The sequence below is a fragment of the Pimephales promelas genome, chromosome 1 (assembly GCF_988280905.1).
Source record: "Pimephales promelas chromosome 1, fPimPro1.hap1.1, whole genome shotgun sequence".
Taxonomy (NCBI): domain Eukaryota; kingdom Metazoa; phylum Chordata; class Actinopteri; order Cypriniformes; family Leuciscidae; genus Pimephales; species Pimephales promelas.
In genome coordinates this window covers 46,094,248-46,111,883 of record NC_142769.1, presented here as the reverse complement: position 1 = coordinate 46,111,883, position 17,636 = coordinate 46,094,248, and the positions used below count along the sequence as shown (strand labels likewise).

The window sequence follows — 17,636 nt, the reverse complement described above, 5'->3', positions numbered from 1 at the left end:
TATCATGTATTGTATTAAGGAACGCTTTAATGTGACAACATGTTTGTTTGTCCCCACTTTGTGATTCTGTTTTTGATTTTTTAAAAAAATACTGACACACCATTTGTGGAATAGCTGGAATTGAAAATATGTCTTTTTTCTTTTCTTTTTATTAATGACCTGTGATGCAAATCAGAAGATGCAAATAAATATGGTTTAACTTTCAAACTAACTGAAAGAAACAAATTCAGATTGACCTTAGAAACAGGTAAAAGGCATTCAAATGAGCAAACATATATTTGTACATTATATACAATTTAATGTGCATTAAAATATATAATTTACAGTATGAAATATGTGATTTATTTTGAGGTTTCCGAAAGTTCACTTTCAACTGTGCTATTAAATTATTCATGTTTTTTTTAAGCTTCAAGAATTTTAGTGTCCAATAGGGAAATTTACTGTAAATGTATGAATAAGGGATTGGATATCCAATATCGGCCAGTGCTAATAAATACAAAATCTCTGTCTGGTATCAATAAATTGTGCATGAATCGCTAATGTGAAAATCTCAGTCAAATGCTGCTAGATTTGAATTACCAGTGCTTTTTACCTTAGCTTTTATATAATATTTTCAGTTGTAATTTTAATTTTAGTTGTGAGCTTGGTCATTTTTTTTTTGGAATATATTTTATATATATATATAATTATTATATTATTATTATTAATTATTATAATATTTTATTTATTTTTATCATTTGGGTAATTGTATTGCAGCTCTAATTGAGTTAATGAAAAATAGTACTGTTAGTTTTAGTTGAAAGTACACTGTACATTTTTTGGTTAAAAATGAATACAATTTAAGTCAATATATCATCAATCCTTCTTCCAAAACATGTTTTTGTTTTATGTTTTTGGGATGTGTGTGTTTTTTTTTTGTTTTTTTTTTTTGCATACATGCATCCTTGTCATATTTGTAAATAGAGAGAAGTTGCTCTGGGTCTGGTGTGGGAGTGGTAGATGTTAGTTTCACATCGAGTGAGAAAGGTTGAAAGAAGGTTCATGATCCTCAGGGAAATCTTTTTATTATTATTTTTTTATTCTGCTGACAAAAAGAGAACGCGACCTAACTCTCAATAAAACGAGATTCAACATTGGCTTTCTTTTTGGAGATGGGGGATTTGAAATGCTGTAAGTGCATCGCTTTATATTACTCCACAGGCGAGTGAGTATTTTATTGAGGAGATAAACTGTTCTAACTCTGTCAGAGAGCTAGCCTACATATGGCAGTTTTAAACATTATTTTATTATGGTTGTTGTAGCGCTGTGCTGGAATTAATTTTCAAAGAAGATTGAAAGGTGGATTTACTACATTTCTACAGTGATACTGCTCAATACAATGTTGAGGAATGTTATGTAGGCCTAATATAACCCACATTTACAATAGCCATTGACAACAAGGAAATAATATATTTGGCTTTTTTACCACAAAGCCAAATGTATTATTTTCCTTGTTTTCCAGGTATTCTGACAAACAAAGTTGAGTGCCATGTTTTTTTTTATTCAAAAGCAGGCCACTGGAACTCCTTTTGTCTCTCTAATTTTTAGTGCACTTTAAAAATCTCTTCTTCAGCCCTTTCAGTTTTTCATTCTGTTGGTTTTCTTATTATGAACAGAGCATTTTGAAAGACTTTCTATCTTTTGTATTGTTGAACTGGGGGTGGCTTGAAATCGTGTTTTAGCTCCTCTTTTATCACACACAAGAAAATAAAGTTAAGGAAAAACATTAAGAGGCATGTTGGTTTATATATACACACGTCTTGTGAATCTGATTTTCTGTGAAAAAAACAGACACTGAGCGCGGACAGCATATCTATATAAAAGCAAAGAACTTGATAAAGGCTAGATGTCTCACGGCGGAGTATTTATCGTCATCACCGGCGGCCATCTTTTCACAGACAGGCTTTCTGGCGGGCTATGTGATACTCTTATCTCATTGAAATCTTGACGGATTTACGGTTTGGTTTCTTACAAACGTTATTAACGTGGCTATAATTCTGGATGATTATTTATTTATACACTTATTATTCATATGTATGCAGTATCATAACTACATTTTTGCCGTTTATAGATATCTATCTAGCCTTTATATAGATATGGCGGACACAACCTAACGCGGACTTTAATATTCGGACCTTACATAGTTATTCCGGATCAAGCAGGTCGTTTTTCCGCTCTCTCGCTGCCAGAAGACGGTCTCCAGCGATTTGTGAAAAGTTTTGAAATATTTCGTGATACTGGACAAGATACTGGACAAGAGTGTTTTGACACCATGCAAGTACATTTTTTCATCATAGGTCTTTTTCGGTTTCTGAGTTGGGTGTGTAGGCTACGTTTCTTGTTTGCTAAAACATAGCAGCGTTTTGAAACAGCAACTAGCAACTGTTAGCTATAGGCTTAAAAATATGTTTTGCATATTTTTAGTTGTAGCACAGTGTCAACGAGCCATAAGCTGCCAAGTGTAGGCCAGTGACAATCAAATGAAACAGAGAGCCACACAACTTTTCAGGTTTGAGCATTTATTTATATATTTAGCTTTGTAGGATTTTCACAAACAATGTTGGATATTTTTTTTAAATTTAGTTTGCTATGCATTGATCACTTGTTTATTTATTAAAAATAGGGCCTGTTTTTAATGCAATAAACCCTTTTTAATTTTTTTTATTTTAAGCTCATTTGTATTATTATTATTACTGTTATTATTATTATTAATTTTACTTGCAGCTGCCACACACAAATCTAATTCAATTGCAATTACAATATTTGATGATTTTATTTATTGCAAAACTCTGTAGCCCTTTCCTATATCTCTATACATGATATTGATCCATGATAGAAGGATGATTGGATGAGGGATGGAGGTATGGACATCTATCTATACAGATGCACTCAAACTATACAAATAAAATAGTACTGAATGTGTTTCATGCATAACTAACCCCTCTGTCTGTTACAATTAACCTCGCATAGGGCTAAGTTGTAACATTTGCACTTCTGTCATTTTCTGTGCAACAGTACGAAACTGGTAGGTCCTAGAAAAAAACTTTAAGTGTTCATTTGTAGCAGAGATGTGTATTGCTTGTGTGTTTAATCTAACTTAATTTTTTTTTAAATAATTGAGCCAAAACCAAAATGTGTTAGGTTGTGCCCCGCTCTCCCTCATGTATGTGAAAATTAAAATCATGAGATAACAAGGTTAAATACTTCGAAGGACACATTGTCCTTTTTGTTAATTTTTAAAACAAATGACCTGAGATGCAAATCAGATGATGCAAATAAACAATGTTTACCTTCAAACTTACTAAAGGACAATATACACAAATTCAGTTTGACCTCCAAAAACAGGCAAAGTGCTTTTTCATATATAGAAAATGGATTGAGAATATGAGAAAACTCTAGAAATATTATCAGAGCACATGTAGTTCTTTCAGTGTACTTACACAGTGTTAGTTCTTTCAAACATCATATCTTCACTGACAGAATGCTTTAAACTTGCTTTTTTTGACATTCTCAGCTATACTGACAGTTACAGTGTTAACAGATTAAGCATTGCTCAATGCTCCTAATGAACCAGTAGAGGACGTCCAAAACCAGGCTGCACACAATATACTGGAAGTCCCTATAAAGCCGTCCCAAAATAATCAATCATGGGTTAACATCTACTATAATATAATAAAATACTTTGCGATCTATATGTGTGCGTGTGTACAAATACACAGCCTAACAAAAAAATCGCAGTTTGTAATTTAATAGGCAAATACTTAAAAGTAGGCTATATGACTGGATCATTATTGCAGATATTATGTTCTCTTACTTGCGTATTGCGTAAGTTAGCACACGCTACGGGAAAGATTTATCTTCTCGAGAAGATATTGGAGCCAAAAAGTTATCCTTGTCAACGCAGTGCAGCAACTGCCAGACCTAGAGTGGGCTATCTACAGTAGCGAGCTAGGCTGCTCTGCGGCTATCCCAGGGGTATCAGAATAGATGTTAAGCCGGGGGAAGCCGAGTCGGGGATTTACAGCCGCTATTTTCTTGTACCAAAGAAAGACGGTGGCCTCAGACCCATCTTAGATCTGAGATATTCAAACAAGTGCTGTTAAAAGACCATTCAAAATGCCAACAATCAGATAACTTCTCGCGCAGGTGCGCCGGGGGACTGGTTTATATCTCTCGATCTGAAAGAAGCTCATTTTCAGATTCAGATAATTCTCCGTTACAGGCCATTCTTGAGATTCGCCACTCCGGCGCAAAATGAACCTTTGGTCTAATAAAATATCGGTACCTAGTCAACCGTTCTCTGAGATTTGATTTCATGATAATCGAATGTAAAGAGTTTTATCTCTAAAAACAGTTTAGCGTATAATGCTAGTACTGGGGGCATTTACTAAGTAGAAAGAAATCGCTAGTTAACACCACTAACAAGGCTCAAAATAGCCCCACACTAACACAGTAACATAATGAGGGTCCATACATGCAAAACGATGCATTGAGAACTTTGTAAGTGAACAGACCGTTTAATAAGAAGATACTTTATGAAGACAGTTCACTTCGTGTATACAGACAGGAGCCATCTTTGGAAAACAGTCACGACAAGTCAAACCACGAACGTCGTGCTAAGTGAGCTGAACTGTATGAACGGCGTTCGGGGATCGACTTATCGAGAGTATTTTCTATTTTCTCCTGTCTGTATACACAAAGTGAACTGTCTTTATAAAGTAAGTTAAGTAAGTTATAAAGCAAAGATTTATGAAACTCCTCAACTAACATCCCAAATGAAGCGAACACCAGGGCTGAAAAGGAGATTTTACGACCACATGTGAGAGACAGAGAGACAATTTGAAGACAGAAAAAAACTTTAATACAGCCTTTGCTGCATTAATCATAAACTAACTGATCAATAAATGAACATGCAACAAAGCATTATGTAAATGATTTACTGTCTTGTGTACAATTATTATTATATACCTAATTATAGCTAATTAATCCTCATTTAATGACTCACACTTTGATGTACATCACCTTCTCTTAGAATGCAATGTGAATTTGTTATATCTATTTTGAGCATGAATGAACAGTCAAAAGCCGCCTTTCCACTGCACACGACATTCGCATACGATTGTCGCATTTCGCCCCCTAGTGTCAGTCGCACGGAACTTTGAAATTGGTCGTGAAGCAACCGTTAGGATATTCACAATGGTAAAATTAATGATTTGAATAAATGTAATGCATGCATGAATATATCTACACAAAACAAATGACCCTCAATTCATCTCAAATAAAAATATAGTATAAATATTGTTTTAATAATTATAAAAAAAAATTCTGCTATATAGTTAATTATAACCAACATTTTACAGAGCGAGCGTTTACAGAAAAACATTAAAGAGTTAAAATATTGGTAATTCTAGCCTCGCGCTCATAGTTTTTATTAGAATACATCACTTCCGGTTGGCCGGTCGCATACGGTCTAGCCGCAGAAGTTCAGATATTTCAACGGATCCAAAGCTCAAAACGGATCCGAATTTTCCGCATACGCATATGATCGGAACTCCCCGCAGCTCCCGTACGACTCTCCATTGGAAATGAATGACTTCCGGTCCGACGGCGGTCGTTTGTCGTGTGCAGTTAAGCACGCTGGGGACAAAGACCATAAATCAACTAAGAGCCGCCTTTCCTCTCAAACATCTCGCCTTTCTTATTGGTCAGCCAACCCTTAGGGATGGATTTTTCTCACACTCTAAAAAATGCTGGGTTGTTTTAACCCAATTTTGGGTAAAATATGGACAAACCCAGCCATTGGGTTACATTTTTAAATTTTTTAAATTATATTTTTAACCCAATTGGCTGGGTTTGTCCATATTTTACCCAAAATTGGGTTAAAACAACCCAGCATTTTTTAGAGTGCAGGCTTTATTAGAGACCATCCACATGTGACCGCCCTCTTGGTAGTTTTTCATCCAGCCACGGGGGCCCCAGTGCCCACTAGGCCTTGTTCCCAACCAGATACGGCCTCATGGAGGAGAGAGAAGACTCTCTCACAAAGAACCAAGGACAGTCTTAGGAGTTTGGAACCAGGACTCAAACCAACAACGACTCCAATCACCCACTCTTCTGACTTCCTCGCTAGTCCTGGGTGCTCCATGTGGCCTCAACAGGCCCCCAGGGCTTGACCAAACTAGCCATGTGGTCATGGAGAAAGATGATTTTCAAACAACTTCCACGTGCCACTGCCAGAACCCTCAACGACTTCAATTTTCACCTCTTCAAGAATTGTTCCCACTACAAATGCAAGTATTCAAATCAATGAAATGCTGTTGGTTCTTCTCATAGTTGGATGGATCTTCTCCATCGCTACATCATCCCATCTCTCACTCCTTCATCATTTTTGGTCTGGGTACTTGCTCAAAGCGCTGTACATGCTAAAAAAATAACTATTCTTAGATAATAGAATAAATTAATAATGAAAAGAGTTTGTTGGACGAACTGATTAATTGATTGTAAGATTAATTTAGCCATGTCAAGTTAATCCAATTAACTGACCTAAATATTCATAATTAATCCTAACAATTTATTATTGATTATTAATATTTCCTTTAGCTGAGTTCCTTACAAGAGTGTCTGAAATGACAGGTGTGAGTAAATTATATATATTTTTATTTTTGGTTGAACATAGCATTAATTCAGAAACTGTTCAATGAAAGTGTGAGTGAACTGATTCAGATAATTTTGCTAACCACTTTTTGAATCACAAGAGTCGAATCTGCAGAGAATAATGGACGCACACCTTGAGTATCCTATGCTGAAATACTGTCAGTCAAATGTAGAGTGTTCAAATGTATTGGTTTCTTGATTCACCAATAACTCACAGCTTTCTTCATCACAATATTTTCAAACGATCAATGACTCACCTGACGTTCAGAGGCCGTGTTTGATTGGCTACTTTGTTTTACAGACACTGGATGTAGTAAAGATCAGTAGGTTTGTGTGGAATAAAACATCGATTACAACATCTTTTAGAGTTTTGTTTAATGGTTTAAGAAAGCAAAGTATGTCAAGTGAAAGAGTATTCAGACAGAAAGATCATGGTTAAGTACATGTGCAAAAAAGTTACAGCAGATTTGAATGTGTGTGTATAACGTACCAAAAAACTTCATCTTGACAGGTAATTTTATTATTACAAATGTAAATTTTAAAAGCACTAAACAAGTGTAGGATGCACAACAGTTACTAGTTTCAAAAGAAAGACTAGACTTTATCACAATGCACGGCAGTTAACCTACATCTAAAATATGCGTCAAATATTTTTTATTTTAAATTGAATTAACCAGCCATGGATAATTGACTGGTTTGTTTATTTATTTATAAGTACAACACACACTAATCAACATTTCTGTAAATGTGCCAATGTTAGCCAACAGTCTTGACGCATAGAAAGTTGAGTCTCTGCTCACACTCTGCGGGTTTCCAAACCTTAATCATTACATCATAAACCCCACAGCGCTGATCCATGGCAGGGCACTGGAGCTCTCCAGCCGCAGACCAGACCTTATAGCCCAGATCTTCTCCATTTAGCCAGAACCAGTGACCAGCGATGAAGCGCAGACCAATCCATACATCATCTGTCAGGGCTGGTGTGCTCTTATCTTCTGCCTCCTTCATAATCACATCTGAGCTTAAACTGGCAAGATCAATGTAGTTTTGTCTGCAGTATTCCAGAGCCTCTTTCCAGGTGTTCTCCTGCTGCACCACGATCAGCTCAAAGACCTCCATACAGTAAAATGGTAATTTCCAAGAGCAATGAAAGTCATGAACTTTAGAAGAGGACTTTCTGATACAACCACATTGTTCATACCAATTATCTGGTTCGTTATTGTCCCACCTGACATCAGTTGCATCCTCACCTCCAGTCCATTTCCACAGTCCTGAGTTGGTAGCATCTCTATAAAGTCCAATCCAGTAATAATAATCAGTGACCTGTGAATTATCAGAAAGTTGTTGCAGTTCTTCATAGCTAGCGGTGGACAGGTCATCATGGTGAGTTTGGCAGTATTCCCGTGCTCTTGACCACTCCATACTCTCAAACACATAATAATGTTTTCTGTAGAAGCTGCTGTTCAATCCAAAGAGACTCAAAAACACAAACACAGTGACTGTAGCTTTCATTGCCATATTGTCAAGACGTCCAGTGTTGTGCCAGCAGCAGAAATGCCCAAAGTGATGATTGCAAGTCTGAATTAATGAAGATTTTATAAGACAAGGACAGCCTTGACCAATCAAAAGTCAAGACTCCTCCTCTTGATTTACCTTCCTTCCTTTGAGTTGTTTTATAACCCTGGAGATGGTGTTTTTTTAAGTCAATCTTTGAATGAAAATGAAGTGAATTGATGTGAAATAATGCACAAATTGTTTCACAGACTGTAAGTCCAGGGTTCATACAGTATTAGACAAATCTGACACCGTTCTCACAAACACAAATCTAGGAGTAAAACTCAGTATAATTTATGTAGAGAATGTGGAAGTGACCTTTCTGTCTTTCTAAAGTATCGTATTGAACTATTGAACTGTCTTTGCATGTTTAAAAAATCTAGCATTTTTCAGGTCTACTTTAGTTTCTTCATCCTGTTGCATTTGTTTGCTTTTGTTTCCCGCAGACTGTTTCTGATGGCTCACTGTAGCTCCTGACCTTGACAATATAATAATCAATGTGCTTAAAATGTGTCCCTGTGTCTTTAGATCTTTTTAAAGAGACTGTGCATGTGGTCGCTCATCATCATGATTTAGCTTTACTTTTTATCATGCAAGAAACGGTTAAGGAACGCTTAAAAAAAAGACAATATGTTTGTTTGTCCCCACACAGAATCAAACACTGATTCTGTTTTTGATTTTAAAAATACTGACATGCCATTTGTTTAATGTAGCTAGAATTGAAAATGTCTTTTTTAAAAATGACCTGCAATGCAAATCAGAGGATGCAAATAAATATGGTTTAACTTTCAAACTAACTGAAAAAGGCAAATTCAGATTGACCTTAGAAACAGGTAAAAGGCATTCAAATGAACAAACATTTGTACAATATATACAGTTTAATGTACAGTATGAAATATTGATTCATTTTAAGGTTTGCATATCGGCTAGTGCTAATTAATAAAAAAAAATCTCTGGTATCAGCCAATAACCACAGTAAATTAAGCATGAATCACTAATAGGAAAATCTCAGTCAAATGCTGCTAGATATGAATTACCAGTATTTTTATTTTTATTTTAAAAAATGCTATAGTATTAATATTTTGAATTAGAGTTTCAGCTGTAATTAGTTTTTTTTTAGTAATTTTAGTTTAAGCAATTTTGTCTGCTTTGTCATTTTTATATTTGTATATAGCTTCATCACCAATCCTTCTTCCAAAACGTGTTTTTAATCACTATGGTAAGCCTTTTATAAGTGTTTATATTTTAGACCTGTTGGGATGGGTTTTTTTTTTTTTTGCATACACGAGTCACCCATCCATGTGTCTTGTCAAATCTGTAAATAAAGAGTTGCTAGGCTACTTTGACACATGTCTGGTGTGGGAGTGGCAGAGGTTAGTTTCACAATTAAATTCTCAATCCTTTGGGGTTGAAATTCTCAATCCTCTGGGGCACTAATTTACAGCGTTTGACACTGTGTATGTGAAAATGAAAATCATTACAAGGTGAAATACTTTGAAGGAAAAATGTACACATTGTCCTTTTTAAAACAAATGCCCTGAGATGCAAATCAGATAATGCAAATGGACAATGTTTATCTCTAATCTTACTAAAGGACAAAATAAATAGACAAATTCAGTTTGACCTCCAAAAACAGGCAAAAGGCAGCCCTGCCCCTTTTCAGCGTTGCGCTCGTTTTTAAAAAAATAGTCTCTACCAGTCGATCTACGAGCGCCGATCCAAGTGCGCTGAACTGTGCAGAATCTCATATGGTCCGTTGTTTCCAGAAGAAACACAAACACAAACCGTTTACTTCTGTTCAATATGTACACGTAGCTTACTGTTCGCGCTCACCTTATCACCTTATTCACATCTCACCAGCGCACTTGGATCGGCGTTCGTAGATCGACTGGTAGAGACTATTTTTCAAAGATGGCTTCTTCCTGTATTCGCGAAGTTGACTGTGTGTATAAAATATCTTCTTATTAAACAGTTTGGACACTGACAAAAGTTCTCAATGCTTCGGTTTGAATTTAGGGACTCTTGTTATGCTGTCGTGTTAGTGTGGGGCTATTTTGAGCCTTTTTAGTGGTAATAACAAGCGATTTTTATTTGTCATTACTCTATACCCTAATATACTAGCATTATACTAGCGTTATAGGCTAAACTGTTTTTAGAGATACAACTATTTACATTCGGCAATCATGAAAACAAATCTCAGATAACGGTTGACTAGGTAACAATGTGTAATTGGACTAAAGGTTCATTTTGCGCCGGAGTTGTCCTTTAATGATGTGTTCAGTGGATTTCAAGGACAGACTTTCCAAGCACGGATTTCACAACGTTTCAGTGGTATGTTAATTTTTTGTTAAACATTACACACAAAGGTTAAAAAAGTGAAATCATGCTTGAAATGCTTGAAATGAAATGTGATTAATTTAATATAGCCAATTATTCCTTTTACCATTAAGCAAATAAAATAAAATTGATAGGATATTCTCACAACATACATGTTGGACTAAATAAAACATCTTAGTTGAATGAACTGTGAAACTAGTTGAGCAAACTAATGTTTGGTGCTAGTTTGGTGTGGTGAAAGCGTCAGCTAAATGAATTAAATGTAAAAATGTAAATGTAGTGTCATAGAAAAATATATTTGTATTAAAATTATCTTTTAATTTGTGCATAATTTGACAAAAATTGCACTATAGATAAAAACAGCAGAATAAAAATATTTTATATGTGAAATTTTCCTGTTTTTGTATGTATACTGTTCCCCTAAATGTTGGCTTTTTGGTAACTGGAAACACTAACGTTTGATGTTAATGTTAAGAAATAATTTTCACTTGATAAACAGGCTATTCAAATGTTATGTTTATTTATTTTTGGTTTATCATAGTTTTACAATGAATTTATAGTTTTAGATTTAAGAGTTGGCAGGGTAAATCAAAATCTCTGTAAGTAATTTAAAACATTCATACGTGATAAAAAAATGTTCATTTAATTGTTTGAAGCATATGTTTGAACTGAAGCAACATTATTTCCATACTCAGGAATGCTGGCGCGGTGACCTCGCCCTTGTGACGTCATAAGCACTCAGGCAAAAGTTTGATGAGTGAATGCAGTGTAGAGAAGAGAAGAGAAGAGAAGAGGAGAGTAGAGGTGAGATTTTTTTTTTTTTTTGCTGCATTGCTCTACATCAAAGGTAGGAAAACTATATTTACATTATTTCGCCGTTAGATGGCAGCAAAGATTCTCTTTATGAGACAGTCTGTCAGTAGTGAGGACTTTTTTGAACACGGACGGAGAAGTAAGATGCAAATGACTAGCGTCGTGTCAGGGGTAAAAACTCCCAACTGTAAAAAGGTCAAGATATCGATGCGGATATTCAAACGGATTTTTTTATTACGAATATTGGACTGATTTAAAGACAGATGCTATATCTACTGTAAATACTCTCTCACAATACTGATCTATAAGCTTTAATGGACAATATTAATGAGAACATTATGTTTACACGTTGCTAAGAGTGGTTGCTAGGGGTGCTGTTGGGGTGAAGCGGTCATTGCCGTGTATTATCCTGGCTTTTATCTTGAAAAAACCCACACTAATCAGAATCAAGGACTAACTAACCGTTTATTACAGATAAATATACTTGACTTATATACTTACAGATTATAGCTTTATTGGTAAATTATGTTGTTTAGCATTTATAATTGCAGTGTGTGTTTTATATATTATATACACTACCGGTCAAAAGTTTTAGATCAGTAAGATTTTTTATGTTTTTAAATGAAGTCTCTTCTGCTCACCAAGGCTGTTTTATTTGATGAAAAAAAAAAAAAAAAGACAAACAGTAATATTGTAAAATATTATGAGAATTTAAAATGACGGTTTTCTATTTTAATATATTTTAAAATGTAATTTGAAAGCTGAATTTTCAACATCATTACTGTTGCTGATTACACATCAGATTTCAGTGTCATATGATCCTTCAAAAATCATTCTAATATGCTGATTTTATGCTCAAAAAACATAAATTATGTGAAAACAGTCGTACCATTTTTCCCCCCAAAATGATGAATAGATAGAAAGTTCAAAAGAACAGCATTTGTTTAAAATATAGTCTTTTCTAACATTATAAATGTCTTTACTGTAACTTTTGATCAATTTAACTCATCCTTGATGAAAAAAAGTATTTTCTAAATTCTTTCCCCCAAAAATCAAAAAAAATAATTCTTAATAACCCCAAACTTTTGAATGGTAGTGATTCATGTTACAAAAGCTTTCCATTTCAGATCAATTCTGTTCTTTTGAACTTTCTATTCATCAAAGAATCCTGAAATAAAAATGTAAAAAACTGTTTTTTAACATGGATAATAATCATAAATGTTTCTTGAGCATCATATTATAATAATTTCTATCTATAAGTAGGATCATGTGACAGTGAAGACTGGAGTAATGATGCTGTAAATTCAGCTTTGATCAGAGGAATAAATTACACTTCATACAATTACACTGGCTTGCTTTTGGCTCAGTTGGGGTTATTTAGTGTTTAGCAATATTATTGATCTGTGTTGTACTACTTTCATGTTATCACTGTGAAGCTGCTTTGATACAATCTGTATTGTGAAAAGCGCTATATAAATAAATGTGACTTGACTTGACTTCACTATATATTCACATAGAAAACCGCTGTTTTAAATTGTAATAATATTTCACAATATTACTGTTTTTTTTTTTTTATCAAATAACTGCAGCCTTGGTGAGCAGAAGAGACTTCTTTTAAAAATATCTATAAAATAATTATACACAGTGCACCCACATATATTATGTAAACACAAACTTTTATTTTGGATGCGTTTCCTTTCAAAACCTGATCCTTATGATTTCATTACAGTTATGCACATTTTCAGTCCACATAATCATCATTTTAAAACACAAGATGATTATGATTGTAATATGTAATGAGAACATTTGGTTTAATCACCAAAACACAACAGTATGACCTTCTTTCAATTTAGATTGATTGAGTCCTTCCAAGTGAAGGGGGTGGTGGTGGGCATAGATAGATAGATAGATAGATAGATAGATAGATAGATAGATAGATAGATAGATAGATAGATAGATAGATAGATAGAGTCCTTCCAAGTGAAGGGGGTGGTGGTGGGCATAGATAGATAGATAGATAGATAGATAGATAGATAGATAGATAGATAGATAGATAGATAGATAGATAGATAGATAGATAGATAGATAGATAGAGTCCTTCCAAGTGAAGGGGGTGGTGGTGGGCATAGATAGATAGATAGATAGATAGATAGATAGATAGATAGATAGATAGATAGATAGATAGATAGATAGATAGATAGATAGATAGATAGATAGATAGAGTCCTTCCAAGTGAAGGGGGTGGTGGTGGAGATAGATAGATAGATAGATAGATAGATAGATAGATAGATAGATAGATAGAGTCCTTCCAAGTGAAGGGGGTGGTGGTGGGCATAGATAGATAGATAGACAGACAGTCATATAGATAGATAGATAGATAGATAGATAGATAGATAGATAGATAGATAGATAGATAGATAGATAGATAGATAGATAGATAGATAGATAGATTGATTGAGTCCTTCCAAGTGAAGGGGGTGGTGGTGGGCATAGATAGATAGATAGATAGATAGATAGATAGATAGATAGATAGATAGATAGATAGATAGATAGATAGATAGATAGATAGATAGATAGATAGATAGATAGATAGATAGATAGATAGATTGATTGAGTCCTTCCAAGTGAAGGGGGTGGTGGTGGGCATAGATAGATAGATAGATAGATAGATAGATAGATAGATAGATAGATAGATAGATAGATAGATAGATAGATAGATAGATTGATTGAGTCCTTCCAAGTGAAGGGGGTGGTGGTGGGCATAGATAGATAGATAGATAGATAGATAGATAGATAGATAGATAGATAGATAGATAGATAGATAGATAGATAGATAGATAGATAGATCTCCTATCTCTCCTCTCTCAAGCTCGCGGCACGATCTGGCATCCCCATCCTCTGCGCTGGGCGTTTCATGCATGGGGGATCAACGACTATCCGTTGCTTTGCCACAGAGAGTGTTAAACACGATCATGAACGCCAGAGCGGCTTCTACTAGGAAGCTCTATGCGTCCAAATGGTCTGTGTTCTCTAAATGGTGCACTGACAAAAACCTAGACCCACAGCGGTGCGACGTGTCATCTTTGCTCGTCTTCCTTTAGGAGATGCTGGATAAGGGCAGGTCCCCATCCACTCTCAAGGTTTACGTGGCAGCTGTCGCGGTGTTCGCTGAACCCTGACGCACTCAGCCTCTGGGCAAAGACGAGCTAGTCATCCGCTTCCTCAGGGGAGCTAGAAGGATCCTTCTATAGTTCTCGAAGCTATGAAAGCCCCCCCCCCCCCCTCAAACCGTTAGAGTCTGTGGACCTAAAATACCTCTCGCTAAACAAATGTTTTTCTGATTGCCCTGTCATCAGTAAAATGCGTGGGAGACCTTCACGCGCTCTCTTCTAGCGCAGCGTGTCTCGAGTTTGGACCCAATGACTCCATAGTCATCCTCAAACCTGTGTCCCATGTCCCATGTCCCCAAAGCGATTGGTACCCCGTTCAGGGCTCAGGTTATTTCTCTATCCCACGTCCGATAGCGAATGTGACGCCAATCTCCTTTGTCCGGTTCGGGCTCTGAGATTGTTCACTACACATGCTGCCGCGTTCAGACCCTCTAAGCAGCTTTTTGTTTAGTTCGGTGGGCGCTCCAAGGGTCTGGCCGCCTCGAAACAGACACTATCCAGATGGATTGTGGACGCTATTGCTTCTGCTTATGCATCAAAAGACCTGCCATGCCCTCTGGGCATCAGGGCTCATTCCACTAGAGGCATGGCCTCATCGTGGGCATGGTCCAGCGGCATTTCCATTCAAGACATATGCGTGGCTGCGGGATGGACTTCCCCCTCCACCTTTGTCAGATTTTACAATCTGGAAGTACCCGCCCTGGCTGCAGGCAAAGCTACTAGCAGTCTAGTATGCTTCAGCTCTTATGTTGAGCTGCACTATTGGGAGTCACACTCATACAACCGGCGTGCCGCTTGTTCTTCCCTCTTGTGCTTATGTACTACACAATTACCGGCCCGCTTGCTGGCCCTTTTATTTTCACGTACATTATTTTGATGCAATGAGAGCGTGCCAGCTTCTTATTGGCCGCGAGTTCAACCGAGTTCCCTCATAGGCTGTAGCAGTTCTTCCTGAGCGAACCAATGAGCTGCTAGCTAGCCCACTCATGGTCTGCTGCAGTGAACTGCGTTGACAATGGATACAAAATTAAAGGATAATTTTTTGGCTTCAACTTCTCAGAAAAGAACCGAGGTTACATTAGGTAACCGATTCGTTATGTAGAAATAAATAAAATAATTAAATGTAAAATATTATGTGTTCTGTTACAAGTTCACATGCTTGATCTCATGTTTTCTCATGTTTTATTGTTGAGCTGTCAAGTTGTCATGTTGACATAATCAGTTCCAGGACCTTGACACATTTTTATTTTATATAATATTTTTTTATATGGATTAGGATGTACCAAACATTCGGTGTTATGCAAAAAGGCAAGGCAAGGCAAGGCAAGGCAAGTTTATTTATATAGCACATTTCATACACAATGGCAATTCAAAGTGCTTTACATAGAAGAAATTAAAATAATCAAAAGAAATCAGAATAATTAAAACAGTTTAGAATAAAAAATAAGAAATGAAAAATAAAAATTATGATAAAAATAAAATACAGTAAATTAAAACAATTTAGAATAAAATGAAGTGCAGTAACAGTCGGACGAACAGTGGCACAGTGCTCATTCAGTAAATGCACAGCTAAACAGATGTGTTTTGAGTCTTGATTTGAATGTGACTACTGTAGGAGCACACCTGATCTCTTCTGGAAGCTGGTTCCAGCTGCGGCTGGCATAATAGCTAAAAGCAGACTCTCCATGCTTAGAGTGGACCCTTGGTATTTCTAGCTGATGTGATCCTAATGATCTGAGTGATCTGTTGGGTTTATATTCAGTGAGCATATCTGCAATATATTGAGGTCCTAACCCATTAAATGATTTATATACCAGTAATAATACTTTAAAATCAATCCTAAATGTAACTGGCAGCCAGTGTAAAGACCTGAGGACTGGTGTGATGTGTTCATATTTTCTGGTCCTGCTCAGAATCCTGGCAGCAGCGTTCTGTATGAGCTGCAACTGTCTTATGGTCTTTTTGGGAAGGCCAGTGAGGAGGCCATTACAGTAATCCACCCTGCTGGTGATGAAAGCATGCACAAGTTTCTCTAAGTCTTGCCTGGAAACAAAGCATCTAATTCTTGAAATATTTTTCAGATGATAGTATGCTGATTTAGTTATTGCTTTGACATGACTATTGAAACTAAGGTCTGACTCTAGTGACACACCAAGATTCCTGACTTGATTTTTAGTTGTTAGACCCCTAGCGTCAAGGTATGCATTCACCTTGAGAACTTCATCTTTGTTTCCAAATGCAATAACTTCAGTTTTGTCTTTGTTTAACTGCAGAAAGTTTTGACACATCCAACCGTTTACTTCATCAATGCATTGGCACAGGGAGTTAATGGGGCTGTAATCGTTAGGCGATAGGGCTAAGTAGAGCTGTGTGTCGTCTGCATAGCTGTGGTAGGCTATTTGGTTCTTTTTCATTATTTGGCTCATTGGGAGCATATACAGGTTGAATAGGAGTGGCGCAAGAATCGAGCCCTGAGGGACTCCGCAAGTCATGGATGTCCACTCAGACTTATGTTCTCCCATACTCACAAAATAACCTCTCCCTTCTAAGTATGACCTGAACCATTTTAGGACTATCCCAGAAAGCCCCACCCAGTTTCCCAGCCTGTCAAGAAGTATGTTGTGATCAACAGTGTCAAATGCAGCACTGAGGTCGAGTAGTACCAACACGGATAATTTGCCTGTATCAGTATTTAAGCGAATATCGTTTATTATCTTTATGAGAGCTGTCTCCGTGCTGTGATGCGATCGGAAACCAGATTGAAAATTGTCAAAATATCCATTTGAGCTTAAGAATTTGTTCAGCTGATTGAAGACGACCTTTTCAATGATCTTGCCTATGAAAGGAAGATTTGAGATCGGTCTATAATTGCTCAAGATGGTCTTATCCAGATTGCTCTTTTTCAGGAGGGGCTTGACAACTGCAGTTTTCAGGGAGTTCGGAAAATTCCCAGAGCGAAGTGAGGCATTTACCACTTCTAGGAGATCTGCTTCTAAACAGTTTAACACACTTTTGAAAAAAGATGTGGGAAGTGTGTCAAGGGCGCAGTTTGATGTTTTAAGGTGCTGT

At 36.3% G+C, this 17,636-nt stretch overlaps 2 protein-coding genes across 2 annotated transcripts in view; one reads left to right on the top strand and one right to left on the bottom strand.

Moving 5' to 3' along the window:
• Window positions 1–7,084: 7,084 nt before the first annotated feature.
• LOC148998499 (putative C-type lectin domain family 20 member A) lies at window positions 7,085–8,275 on the bottom strand. The gene has a single exon (XM_089129585.1). The coding sequence runs from the start codon at window positions 8,209–8,211 to the stop codon at window positions 7,450–7,452; it is 762 nt and encodes a 253-aa protein (XP_088985711.1). The 5' UTR covers window positions 8,212–8,275; the 3' UTR covers window positions 7,085–7,449.
• Window positions 8,276–10,425: 2,150 nt separating this feature from the next.
• The window catches only part of LOC120465335 (very-long-chain (3R)-3-hydroxyacyl-CoA dehydratase 4), a 29,631-nt gene continuing 22,420 nt past the window's right edge, over window positions 10,426–17,636 (top strand). The window contains exons 1-2 of the mRNA XM_089130327.1: window positions 10,426–10,578; window positions 11,280–11,388. The gene's annotated coding sequence lies outside the window, so the exon portion shown is untranslated. The remainder of the gene's footprint in view (window positions 10,579–11,279; window positions 11,389–17,636) is intronic.